Genomic DNA, 14,617 nt, shown 5'->3' with positions numbered 1-14,617 from the left:
AAGTGGGCTAAGAAGAAAATCATTATTGAATAAAGCTGAATGAAATCCCATTTGGAGTTTGCCAAAATGTATCTTGGAGAGTCAGCAAACAAAAAGAAGATTCTCTGGTCTGATGAGACCAAAAAATCGGTTCTAAGTTTGGAGGAAACCCAATACTTGTTCTCACTCTAAGAATACCATCCTTACAGTAAAGCATGGTGGTGGTAGTATCATGTTGTGGAGATGCTTGTCATCAGAAAAGACTGGGAAACTGAGCAAAGTTGAGGGCAAAAGGAATAGTGCCAAATAGAGGGCAATCCTAGAAGAAAACCTCTTTCACTCTGCATGAGACTTGATATCCAGTTAGAGGTTCACCTTCCAACAGGATAAGGACCCTAAGAATATAACCAAAACTACACTGGACTGGAGTGATTCAAAACCAAGAACCTGGATGTGTTAGAATGGCCCAGCCAAAGCCCGGACCTCAGTCTGATTGTGAGTGTGTGGCAATAGTTGAAACATACTGCTCACCAATGACCCTTTTCATTTCTGACAGAGTTTGAACAATTTTGCCAAGAATAATGGAAAAAATATATATCAGGACCCAGATGTCCATAGCTGATATAGACATACTCAATAAGACTTACACCTGTAATTGCAGCTAAAGGTGGCTCTATCAAGTATTGTCCAAGCAAGTTTATGGGAGCAAAGGGTGCTTTTCATGATTACTTTGTGCTGTCTGAGTGGGCAGATGGCAGTTAACACAGCTCTTTGTGTGCCCCTTTTATAATCATACAGCAGAGAGAAAAAGAACAAAGCGGAGTGAGAGAGAAAGCACACATGAATCTCAGCAAATGTCAAATGACCTCACAATATATACAGTGGATATAAAAAGTGTACACACCCTGTTAAAATGATAGGTTTTTCTGATGTAAAAAAAAATGAGACCACGATAAATTATTTCAAAACTTCTCCCACCTTTAATGCGACCTATAACCTGTACAGTTCAATTGAAAAACAAGCAAATCTGTTAGGGGAAAAAACATAAAAAATATACAATAAGCTGGTTGCATAAGTGTGCACACCCTTCAACTAATACTTTGTTGAAGCACCTTTTGATTTAATTACAGCATTCAGTCTTTTTGGGTTCACAGACAAAGCATCAAAGGGATCTCATTGTTGAAAGCTATCAGTCAGGAGAAGGGTACAAAAACATTTCCATGGCATTAGATATACCATGGAGCACAGTGAAGATGGTCATCAAGAAGTGGAGAAAATATGGGACAACAGTGACATTACCGAGAACTGGCCGAGAGGCCTACAGCAACACTGAAGGAGCTGCAGGAATTTCTGGCAAGTACTGGTTGTGTACTACATGTGACAACAATCTCTCGTATTCTCCATATGTCTGGGCTATGAGGTAGGGTCAAAGAAAAGCATCCAGGCCTGGCTAAAGTTTGCAAAAAAAAAAATACATCAACTCTCCCAAAAGCATGTGGGAAAATGTGTTATGGTCTGAAGAAACCAAGGTCAACTTTTTGGCCACAATTCCAAAAGGTATGTTTGGCGCAAAAACAACACTGCGCATCACCAAAAGAACACCATCCCCACGGTGAAGCATGGTGGTGGCAGCATCATGTCTTGGGGTTGTTTTTCTTCAGCTGGAACAGGGGCTTTAGTCAAGGTGGAGGGAATTATGAACAGTTCTAAATACCAGTCAATTTTGGCCCAAAATCTTCAGGCGTCTGCTAGAAAGCTGAAGATGAAGAGGAATTTCATCTTTCAGCATGACAATGACCCCAAAAAAAGTTTTGGAATGGCCCAGCCAGAGCCCAGACCTAAATCCAACTGAAAATCTGTGGGGTGACCTGAAGAGGGCTGTGCACAAGAGACGCCCTCGCAATCTGACAGATCTGGAGCGCTTTTGCAAGGAAGAGTGGGCAAATATTGCCAAGTCTAGATGTGGCAGGCTGATAGACTCCGACCCAAAAAGACTGAATGCTGTAATTAAATCAAAAGGTGCTTCAACAAAGTATTAAAGGGTGTGCACACTTACGCAACCAGCTTATTGTACGTTTTTTTAATTATTTTTTATGTTTTCCCCCCTAACAGATTTGTTTGTTTTTCAATTGAATTGTACAGGTTATAGATCACATTAAAGGTGGGAAAAGTTTTGAAATAATTTATCGTGGTCTTATTTTTTTACATCAGAATAACCGATCATTTTGACGGGGTGTGTACACTTTTTATATCCACTGTACAGTGCAGTCTGTCAGTGGGGAGAGACTTTTGTTGTGTGGTGAATAGAAAGCTCTGAATGTAGTTACAAAGGGCAGACTACTACTGAACAGCAGTCAATAGTAATCGCAATGGGATGCGATTACAACACTTTACACAATATTATGTTTGTACATTACATTTTTCTGTAAAGAAAGTACCCTGACTGTCACAGAAACGTTTATATTAGATCTGAAGCTTTATGGTCTACCGTGCAGAGTGTTGTGATTAATAGCACACTCACCCTTTCACCAATCTCCGTCTGGTCCCCCTGTGGAAGGATGTCGATATCCGGCTGTAGGGAGCATGCTTCAATCACTGTCTTATACCTGTACAAATAATGCACTCAGTACTGCTACACACACACAACACAGAATTTATTCAAGGTAATTCCTAATTTCAAAGTAATTCCGTCAACATGATGTTTTGTTGACTGATGAGTCATATGAAATTTTCCATCTTACTACTATATGATAACAATGGGGGGGGGGGGGGGGGGGGGGACACACTAGCATCAAACTGGTGATAATAACAAGGAAATGTACCGTAGGTCAAAAATGCAAATGACTGGCGTTTCTCTAGTGCACTTGAATTTTCTGTAATTATGGATGCTTTTTAGCATATTAATTTGTGCCGCTCTTAATGACAGACTGATTTATCACATCTTTTAAGTGCACCCAGGTCAGCATATTTAGGCCAAGTTTACATTAGACCGTATCTGTCTCGTTTTCTTCGCGGATGCACTGTCCGTTTACATTAAACCGCCTGGAAACGCCGGGAAACGGGAATCCGCCAGGGTCCATGTATTCAATCTAGATCGTGTCTGGTCCGGTGCTGTGTAAACATTGAGAATACGCGGATACGCTGTGCTGAGCTCTAGCTGGCGTCGTCATTGGACAACGTCACTGTGACATCCACCTTCCTGATTCGCTGGCGTTGGTCATGTGACGCGACTGCTGAAAAACGGCGCGGACTTCCGCCTTGTATCACCTTTCATTAAAGAGTATAAAAGTATGAAAATACTGCAAATACTGATGCAAATACTGCCCATTGTGTAGTTATGATTGTCTTTAGGCTTGCCATCCTTCCACTTGCAAGTGGTAAGTGATATGCGCTGGGATCATACACACAGCGGCTCAGTCCCGAATCATTGCTTGTGCACTTCACTCGCGCGCTCTGTGAGCTGCGCAGGGCCGGAGTGCGCACCCTCCAGAGGGCACTCGCTGTTCAGGGCGGAGTGATTTGGAGCGCAGGATGCCTGCGGAGCCGAGCGTATCCGTGTATTGGTGTTGCTGTGTGCATGCAAATCGTGTATTGGTGTTGCTGTGTGCACACTAATCGTTTTAAAAACATTAATCTGATGATCCGCTGATACGGTCTAATGTAAACTTGGCCTTACACAAAGAGCATGAGAGGGGCAGGGTAGGGCTGGTGTGTGTGTGTGTGTGTGTGTGTGTGTGTGTGTGTTTTTCTGAATGTTGATTACATGATTGTTAAAGCAATTTACAGATGAACTAGAAATGAATCAGAGTGACCTGTAGTGAATAATAAAAAGAGAGACAGACTGACAGAGAAAGAGGAAAAGAGACAGAAGGAAGGACACGGTAAATACTGGCCCTTTTAGCTTAATTTCACAAAAGTAACAGGCCAGAAGTTGCTTAATGTCTTCTGAACAGCAGGCCATTAAATACACAGGCTAAAGGCAGCACCATAATAAACCTAAATGAGTCTTTTGAAAATGGCATTTGCAGAACAGATAAGAGAAAACCCTGCCAACGGTAACCAGGTGGATAAACAGCAGCAGATGGTGTGTTTTTAGACATGCATGAAACAAAATTGGGTCTCAAATCCACAGAACAAAACACACAGGCATCCCCTAGAGCAGTGTTTCTCAACCACTGGGCCATGGCCCACTAAAACTTTTTTTCCAAGTTGAAGCTAATTTTTACTTGTAGTAGGGTACAATCGCTGGGTTGTATCTGACGTCACATCCCCCTCATTAAGCTACGGTCACACTACAGTTCGCGATGGGTTATCGAGGAAAATGAGGCATTTTGGTGGCAATGCATGGCGATATACATGTGAGCTAAAAGTTGTGGTCTCACAGCAAGCGAACACTCGACTGTCAAACTTTTATACCCTTGAGTCTGGTGCAGCTCATGCAGCCGTGCTCACTCACAGAGCACGTTGTGCACAGTCTTGGGATCCAGTTGTTATGGGAAACACCTGATACTGATTTGAGCGCAACCAGCACGTGCAGATATGGACACTGTTTTTACGGAGGCTTTGCAAAGTATTATGATTATCATGTTTGTTTTTAGCCATGTTTATAATGCTGTTTAAATACTCTGCGTTATGATTCTGCTTTCTGTTTTGCTTTCCTTTTTGTAAATATCACACTTGCTAATAAACACTTTTCCTGCACTTAGATCTGTCTATCGCCGTCTGTCTTGTCATGTCCTGATCCCCAGATCTTTAACCCAGCCACATATAAAAAGTTATACGCCTCCATGCTCTTCCAGGTTTTCATCTGTCTGTCTGTATAGAATGATGTCTGCAGCACCAGGTAGTTTGAGATGTCAGGGAAATCAATGGATAATTTTCCAATTCATAGGAAAAATCCTTCTTTGTTAGCGTGTAAGGATCTAATCCCATTAAGTGGTTTCTATATCCACTTCTTTTGAGTGTACTTCTTGGTTTTAATAACTTGCTTGTTTGCTGAACACAAACATGGCAATAAGTTCTTGTGTTAATCGACCAGACTCCACTTTTGGATCATTAATCCCTTTTGAGTGAGAATGCCCTGCGTGCATGGTTTTATGTTGGCTTCTGATACATCCATACAGTTTTAAATACAATACCTACAATTAAAAACAGTTTGTTTTTATTGTGTTTATTTAATTCCTGGGCTCCCATTGAGTGATGTTGCATCCCATTAATACACTTTACAATAGATTATTAGATTCTAATAGAATAGATGAGGCAAAATAATTGGGGATCTTTTTTAATGGGCCCAACTCGTTATAAGTATGAATAGGTGGGCCTCAAAGCAGAAAAGGTTGAGAGCTGCCCTAGAGCACTCAGCTACACCAACATACTCGAAATGACATTATGGCTTGAGCTATTCTATTATACTAGAAATGACATGATGTTATGTGAGCAGAATTGCAGAACCAAGACTCTAAGGAGGGTAAACAAAAGCTTCCACCAGCAAAATGGGAAAATATAAAAGGAGTGACTGGTCACAAGAGATTAATGCAAGTTATACAGTACCTTTGTTTGATCAGAGGCATCTCAAAAGTGATGTTCTCTACCACAGAGGCGTTAAGAAGCCAGGGCTTCTGGGAAGCATATGCAACAGCACCTCTTGAGAGAGAGAGAGAGAGAGAGAGAGAGAGAGAGAGAGAGAGAGAGAGATTGCCATCTGCAGCAAGACTCTTATTTCAGTTTATCTCGATTGAATGCAGATTATCCTGATCCAAAGCTTTCAGTATTCTGTTTATGTATTAGACATGGATCAGTTGTTTAGATAATTAATTCAAGTATAAATGAGTAAATAGTCTAATTTTAGCACAGCATTTTAAATTGTAAATACACTTAAATGCATTCTTACTAGGTAATATACATGTTATTATGGAATGACTGGTTATATACTATGAATAATAATCATAGTATCATTCCACTGATGCCAGTGGTGGAGGTTTCAGTTCAGGTTTGAGGGTCACACTGATCATGGAATATGACTAAAGTTTAATGCCAAATATTAACACTAATAAAAATTTAATGGCAAATGTTAACACTAATTTTTTTTTTTTTAACTTAGGATAGGATGTATTTCTGTAAGAATATCCTGGTAACCGGTGCTTTATTGATTGATTGATTGATTGATTGATTGATTGATTGATTGAGCTTCAGTAACGGCTTTATCCTGGTCATGTTTCCATTGGATCCACTCTCAGTCCTAAGCATGAGGTAGGGGCATGCCCTAGACGGGATTCCAGTCCATCCCAAGCCACCATGCACTCATATAGTCACATCTACTGTCAATTTAGTGTCACCAAACCACTTGCTGATAAGTCTTTGGGAGGAAACCAGAGAACTCAGAAAACACCTGAAATTGTATGGTGCCAATGCTTCCTGCTGGTAATTTAATATACAACCCCGATTCCAAAAAAGTTGGGACAAACTACAAATTGTAAATAAAAACAGAATGCAATAATTTACAAATCTAAAAAACTGATATTGTGTTCACAATAGAACATAGACAACATATCAAATGTCGAAAGTGAGACATTTTGAAATTTCATGCCAAATATTGGCTCATTTGAAATTTCATGACAGCAACACATCTCAAAAAAGTTGGGACAGGGGCAATAAGAGGCTGGAAAAGTTAAAGGTACAAACAAGGAACAGCTGGAGGACCAAATTGCAACTCATTAGGTCAATTGGCAATAGGTCATTAACATGACTGGGTATAAAAAGAGCATCTTGGAGTGGCAGCGGCTCTTAGAAGTAAAGATGGGAAGAGGATCACCAATCCCCCTAATTCTGCGCCGACAAATAGTGGAGCAATATCAGAAAGGAGTTTGACAGTGTAAAATTGCAAAGAATTTGAACATATCATCATCTACAGTGCACAATATCATCAAAAGATTCAGAGAATCTGGAAGAATCTCTGTGTGTAAGGGTCAAGGCCGGAAAACCATACTGGGTGCCCGTGATCTTCGGGCCCTTAGGCACTGCATCACATACAGGCATGCTTCTGTATTGGAAATCACAAAATGGGCTCAGGAATATTTCCAGAGAACATTATCTGTGAACACAATTCACCGTGCCATCCGTCGTTGCCAGCTAAAACTCTATAGTTCAAAGAAGAAGCCGTATCTAAACATGATCCAGAAGCGTAGACGTCTTCTCTGGGCCAAGGCTCATTTAAAATGGACTGTGGCAAAGTGGAAAACTGTTCTGTGGTCAGACGAATCAAAATTTGAAGTTCTTTATGGAAATCAGGGACGCCGTGTCATTCAGACTAAAGAGGAGAAGGACGACCCAAGTTGTTACCAGCGCTCAGTTCAGAAGCCTGCATCTCTGATGGTATGGGGTTGCATTAGTGCGTGTGGCATGGACAGCTTACACATCTGGAAAGACACCATCAATGCTGAAAGGTATATCCAGGTTCTAGAGCAACATATGCTCCCATCCAGATGACGTCTCTTTCAGGGAAGACCTTGCATTTTCCAACATGACAATGCCAAACCACATACTGCATCAATTACAGCATCATGGCTGCGTAGAAGAAGGGTCAGGGTACTGAACTGGCCAGCTGCAGTCCAGATCTTTCACCCATAGAAAACATTTGGTGCATCATAAAACGGAAGATACGACAAAAAAGACCTAAGACAGTTGAGCAACTAGAATCCTACATTAGACAAGAATGGGTTAACATTCCTATCCCTAAACTTGAGCAACTTGTCTCCTCAGTCCCCAGATGTTTACAGACTGTTGTAAAGAGAAAAGGGGATGTCTCACAGTGGTAAACATGGCCTTGTCCCAACTTTTTTGAGATGTGTTGTTGTCATGAAATTTAAAATCACCTAATTTTTCTCTTTAAATGATACATTTTCTCAGTTTAAACATTTGATATGTCATCTATGTTCTATTCTGAATAAAATATGGAATTTTGAAACTTCCACATCATTGCATTCTGTTTTTATTTACAATTTGTACTTTGTCCCAACTTTTTTGGAATCGGGGTTGTAAATACATTCTTCCTCTGAAAGTCCTTTATACTGAAATTTCAATTATTTTTGATTAAAGTGGTACATGATCTCACAGAAAAGCAGGAACTAGGCTGTCCACTTGTCTTTTGTACATGGATGTAAATAATGACAACAGTAATCTCTGAATCCAAGTTATTTCAAAATCTAGTTGTTTACAAAAATGTGTTTGAATGTGTTCCCCCAAATTCCGAATGAACAACAATCAAAACAATGCAATACAACATAAAAACACAAATTTGTTGACTAGACATGAATTATAGGAACAATTCTCTCAGACAGTCAAAGAAACAGGTATCACCAACCCCTTTCAAATCTACATCTATGGCTGATACTTACAAATTTCTTCAATAAAATCACACTTAATTATACATTTCTTGTGTTTATCTGTGTGAGAGAGTGAGAGAGCGAGAGTGTGTGTGTGTGTGTGTGTGTGTGTGTACATACCGAAATTCTTCCTCACTGGATTCATCTGGACTGAAAACAAGTGCGCGCACACACACACACACACACACACACACACACACACACACACACACACACACTCTCATGATGCTATAATTCCACTGAAAGACTCATCAATCAGGCAAAGATGAGAATATATATTTATCTATATAGCTTTTTCTTTTCAGAAAAAATGGGTTCATAATAATTTATGGTCGTATGGCACAATATTGAAAATTGTAAGCTAATATCCGAGTTCAAGCTCAATTTGAGATTAAGCTTTCATGGGAAATGTCCACATCATGGGAAATGTCCATTCCATTTGAGAAGTGTCCTTGTTTGGAAGCTCTGGAGCCTTAAAATGTCATACAGCCAGAAAGCAGCCAGTAGTAACAAGATCTGTCTGTCCTTGGCTGCTATTCCAGCTTAGTTTATCAAAAAGGCAAACCACACACATTCAAGAGAGGCATAGTGCAGGCGCATGTATATACACACATGCGCGCACACACACACAGTAATAAAAGAGGAAGAGTGCAGTCTCGGGGTAGGGTCATCGAAGACATGATGAATAAAGAACCTAGTGTTCTATTTTCAAAGCACTTTGGCTTTCTATCTGAAACACTTTATATCAATACAGCAACACTATATAAAAATCTATAAGCAAGGTCATGTTAGAAGTCAAATAGGCCAATTTCATGAGGTTAAAAAATAACTAATCATCTGATGAAGGAATAAATTACAGAGTTCTGGAAAAAAGTCTCAGATGTTGATTTTGGCCAAAATATTTTCTGCCTCAATTTTACTTTAAATTTGTAAAAAAAAAAAACTGTAAACATGTTTAGCCAAAACAAAATGGAAGTGTATTTATTTACTGTTAACTTTGCCTTAGCTATGTTCCTGCAAAGATCAGACTGAGTAAAGAGCCAATTTAACAAACATTGTGGTAAAAACATTCAGTGTAAAGGTAAGTAAAACCCTGCAAGCTAAGAGTGATTTCCTTACACAGAGAATCTTAGGCTTTGACCATGTCATGGTATAGCTACATGCTGTCATGAAACGGACATAGGCCGAATCGATTCAGTTTGCAATCAGATAACAGCTGTCAAAATATCAGTGATGCTCCTGCGCTGCACTCAAAAAGGATTTTTAAATAAAAAATTCTGCCAAGTTTTAAAATAGTAGAATTTTACTTCCCCTAAAATAGTAGAATTCTACTTCCCCTCCTAGAACTGCCACCTTATTGTGGTGGAGGGGTTTGTGTGCTTGAATGATCCTAGGAGCTATGTTGTCGGGGGCATTATGCCCCTGGTAGGGTTTCCCAAGGCAGACAGGTCCTAGGTGACAGGCCAGACCAAGAGCAGTTCACCAAAAACCCCCTATGGAGAAAAAATCCAGGACCGTGACGTCGCCCGGTAGGACGCAGCCGGGGCCCCACCCTGGAGCCAGGCCCGGGGTTGGGGCTCGTATGTGAGTGCTTGGTGGCCGGGCCTTTGCCCATGGGGCCCGGCCGGGCTCAGCCCAAAGAGGTGACGTGGGCCCGACCTCCTGTGGGTTCACCACCCACAGAGGTAACAGTAGGGGTTTGGTGCAATGTGGATTGGGTGGCAGTCGAAGGCAGGGGCCTCGACGACCTGATCCCTGGACACAGCGGCTGGCTGTTGGGACATGGAATGTCACTTCGCTGGGGGGGAAGGAGCCTGAGCTTGTGCGGGAGGTTGAGAGGTACCGGCTAGAGATAGTCGGGCTCACCTCCACGCATAGCTTGGGCTCTGGAACCCAGCTCCTCGAGAGGGGCTGGACTTTCCACTTCTCTGGAGTCGCCCGTGGTGAGCGGCGGCGGGCTGGTGTGGGCCTGCTTATAGCTCCCCAGCTCAGCTGCCATGTGTTGGAGTTTACCCCAGTGAACGAGAGGGTCGCCTCTCTGCGCCTTCGGATTGGGGAGAGGGCTCTTGCTGTTGTTTGTGCCTACGGGCCAAATAGCAGTATAGAGTATCCGGCCTTCTTGGAGTCCCTGGGAGAGGTACTGAGGGGTGCTCAGACTGGGGACTCCATTGTGCTACTGGGGGACTTCAATGCTCACGTTGGCGACGACAGTGACACCTGGAGGGGCGTGGTTGGGAGGAACGGCCTCCCCGATCTGAACCCGAGTGGTGTTTTGTTATTGGACTTCTGTGCTAGTCACGGTTTGTCCATAACGAACACCATGTTCGAGCATAGGGGTGTCCATAAGTGCACGTGGCACCAGGACACCTTAGGTCGGAGGTCGATGATCGACTTTGTAGTCATTTCATCTGATCTCCGGCCCTATGTCTTGGACACTCGGGTGAAGAGAGGGGCTGAGCTGTCAACTGATCACCACCTGGTGGTGAGTTGGATCCGCTGGCAGAGGAGGAAGCTGGACAGACCTGGCAGGCCTAAACGTATGGTGAGGGTCTGCTGGGAACGTCTGGCCGAGCACTCTGTTGGGGAGGTCTTTAACTCCCACCTCCGGGAGAGCTTTTCCCAGCTTCCGAGGGAGGCGGGGGACATTGAGTCTGAGTGGACCATGTTCTCTACCTCCATTGTGGACGCAGCTGTTCGGAGCTGTGGCCGCAAGGTCTCCGGTGCCTGTCGTGGCAGCAATCCCCGAACCCGGTGGTGGACACCGGAAGTAAGGGATGCCGTCAAGCTGAAGAAGGAGTCCTATCGGGCCATGTTGACCTCCAGGACTCCTGAGGCAGCCGACGGGTATCGGCGGGCCAGGCGTGCTGCAGCTCGGGCAGTTGCGGAGGCAAAAACTCGGAACTGGGAGGAGTTCGGGGAGGCCATGGAGAAGGACTATCGGTCGGCCTCGAAGAAATTCTGGCAAACCGTCTGGCGCCTCAGGAGGGGGAAGCAGTACTCTGCCAACACTGTTTACAGTGCGGGTGGGGAGCTGTTGACCTCGACTGGGGACATTGTCGGGCGGTGGAAGGAATACTTTGAGGATCTCCTCAATCCCACCATCATGTCTTCCACTGAGGAGACTGAGGCTGATGACTCAGAGGTGGACTCGTCCATTACCCAAGCCGAAGTCACTGAGGTGGTTTGCAAGCTCCTCGGTGGCAAGGCACCGGGGGTGGATGAGATCCGCCCTGAGTATCTCAAGTCTCTGGATGTTGTGGGGCTGTCTTGGTTGACACGCCTCTGCAACATCGCGTGGCGGTCGGGGACAGTGCCTCTGGAGTGGCAGACTGGGGTGGTGGTCCCTCTTTTTAAGAAAGGGGACCGGAGAGTGTGCTCCAATTATAGGGGAATCACACTTCTCAGCCTCCCAGGGAAAGTTTACTCCAGGGTACTGGAGAGGAGAATTCGACCAATAGTCGAACCTCGGATCCAGGAGGAACAATGCGGTTTTCGTCCTGGTCGCGGAACACTGGACCAGCTCTATACCCTTCATAGGGTGCTCGAGGGTTCATGGGAGTTTGCCCAACCAGTCCACATGTGCTTTGTGGATCTGGAGAAGGCATTCAACCGTGTCCCCCGTGGTATTCTGTGGGGGGTGCTTCGGGAGTATGGGGTTCGGGGCTCTTTGCTAAGGGCTGTCCGGTCCCTGTACGAACGGAGCAGGAGTCTGGTTCGCATTGCCGGCAGTAAGTCAGACCTGTTCCCAGTGCATGTTGGACTCCGGCAGGGATGCCCTTTGTCACCGGTTCTGTTCATAATTTTTATGGACAGAATTTCTAGGCGCAGCCAGGGGCCAGAAGGAATCCTGTTTGGGAACCACAGGATTTCATCTCTGCTTTTTGCAGATGATGTTGTCCTGTTGGCTTCTTCAAACCAGGACCTTCAGCATGCACTGGGGCGGTTTGCAGTCGAGTGTGAAGCGGCTGGGATGAGAATCAGCACCTCTAAGTCCGAGGCCATGGTTCTCGACCGGAAAAGGGTGGCTTGCCCTCTCCAGGTTGGTGGAGAAGTCCTGCCTCAAGTGGAGGAGTTTAAGTATCTTGGGATCTTGTTCACGAGTGAGGGAAGGATGGAGCGTGAGATCGACAGGCGGATCGGTGCAGCCTCCGCAGTGATGCGGTCGCTTTACCGGTCCGTCGTGGTGAAGAAGGAGCTGAGCCAAAAGGCGAAGCTCTCAATTTACCGGTCGATCTACGTTCCGACTCTCACCTATGGTCATGAGCTTTGGGTAATGACAGAAAGAACAAGATCGCGGATACAAGCGGCTGAAATGAGTTTCCTTCGCAGGGTGGCTGGGCGCTCCCTTAGAGATAGGGTGAGAAGCACAGTCACTCGGGAGGAGCTCGGAGTAGAGCCGCTGCTCCTCCACATCGAGAGGAATCAGCTGAGGTGGCTCGGGCATCTTTTTCGGATGCCTCCTGGACGCCTCCCTGGGGAGGTGTTCCAGGCATGTCCCCCCGGGAGGAGGCCCCGGGGAAGACCCAGGACACGCTGGAGGGACTATGTCTCTCGGCTGGCCTGGGAACGCCTCAGTGTTCTTCCCGAGGAGCTGGCCGAGGTGTCTGGGGAAAGGGAAGTTTGGGCTTCCATGCTTAGACTGCTGCCTCCGCGACCCGGTCCCGGATAAGCAGAAGAAGACGAGACGAGACGAGAATTTTACTTCTGTGTGAGATTGATGCAAAAACTCAATGCAGGAAAGGCTGCAGCTTTCAGAACTAATAGAAAATGTCAACATTTCACCACATAAAGGGCTTTCCCAGGCTGACACACGTGGGCAAAATGGTTTAGAAAGCAATTTTTCTAAAGTAATGGGATTACTACTAACCCATCTTTTCCAAAACCCTACATTGTACCACTGAATAGGCAGGAGAGACGGTGGGAGTAAGACTGCAGCTGAGCACACAGTGCTTGAGTGGGACTAGATTGGGACTTAGCCAGTTTATTACAGAGACCAGCAGAGGCATTCACACAGAGAAGATTACAACCCTTCATCACCAACTAGAGAGAAACAAACTGCAGAGCATAATGCTCAGAAAATGCTCATAAAGCACATACACCCACATGTATTTAAATGCACAGGATGCTTTTTTTTTTTTATCAGGGTGCAGCACTGTCATACTGTACTATCGACTGAAATTAAACCTTGTGCCAGAAAATCATACACAAAAACATTTAAACAACATTTGTCATGTACAGTATGTGTTAGAGAGAAAATGCAGGATGTGTACCTTTCATCTCCCTCTGAATCCAGCTTTGGGATACTGTAATGAGAGGAAGGAAATGTTTTAAGCACCTATTATAAATAATCACATTAATAATTATAAATATTGTGAAGGAGATAAATGGTTTCTGTTTGGTTCTAATTTTCTCGAGATGGATGAATAGATCCAAATTGTTAGCCCATAAGCTTTCAGCCTACATTTAATAATAATAATAATAATAATAATAATAATAATAATAATAATAATGGCCAATTAAATAATCGAGCTTTGAGCTCAAATCTACAAATAAAAAGCAGGAAAAGCAGGATCTAGTTGAAAAGATTAATATCTAATTAATATCTAATGATAGCATTGTTTTATTGATTACCAATTGGAAATAGATTTTTGAGCCTATTTATATATTTTTGTAGATAGATTTTTTTGTAGCATTTTAAGCATTTATTTTTAAAAAAAGGCAAAAATCATCTGCCAGTAGAACAAAACCATTTAAAGCTTGAAGAAAAAATAAGTTTAACAATTTTACATTTGTTTTATCATGTAGTGAAAAACAGCAGACAGTGCCTATATCATTCTCTATTCCGTATATTTTCACTTGCTATAATATTTTGCAGTGTAAACATATTTAGCTCGTGTTTTTGCACATCTCTGCAAAATAAAATATCAGCTAATTAATCACAATGACATGTTTTAGGTAGCTTTATTGGAAGGAAAAATATTGCACAAAATATAATGTATACATGAGCTGGTTTAAATTCGGATGCTGGTAATGATGTGTACAAAATGTCTAATTTCTAAGTGAATGCACAAATAAATGTACCCGCATTCCCTGCATACATGAATCGACTGAATGAATCGTACTCCATCTATGTCACCAGAGCTTTGTGAATTTCAATTTATATAAAGCCTACCTTTCTATCCTCAGTGAGCTACATTCAAATAACATTTATACAGCAAAGACAAATGGCACGGTGATGTAGTGGTTAGCACTGTCGC

The 14,617-nt window shown here is 43.3% G+C and overlaps 1 protein-coding gene across 1 annotated transcript in view; it reads right to left on the bottom strand.

Moving 5' to 3' along the window:
* The window catches only part of abcc8 (ATP-binding cassette, sub-family C (CFTR/MRP), member 8), a 118,789-nt gene that overhangs the window by 47,294 nt on the left and 56,878 nt on the right, over positions 1–14,617 (bottom strand). Inside the window, exons 18-21 of the mRNA XM_060915055.1 lie at positions 13,631–13,663; positions 7,009–7,015; positions 5,530–5,693; positions 2,501–2,585 (exon numbers count right to left, since the gene is read on the bottom strand). Coding sequence (XP_060771038.1) covers positions 2,501–2,585; positions 5,530–5,693; positions 7,009–7,015; positions 13,631–13,663 — 289 coding nt within the window. The remainder of the gene's footprint in view (positions 1–2,500; positions 2,586–5,529; positions 5,694–7,008; positions 7,016–13,630; positions 13,664–14,617) is intronic.

This window comes from Neoarius graeffei, chromosome 2, assembly GCF_027579695.1.
Source record: "Neoarius graeffei isolate fNeoGra1 chromosome 2, fNeoGra1.pri, whole genome shotgun sequence".
NCBI classification, from domain to species: Eukaryota; Metazoa; Chordata; class Actinopteri; order Siluriformes; family Ariidae; genus Neoarius; species Neoarius graeffei.
This window is presented reverse-complemented; position numbering and strand designations above follow the sequence as displayed.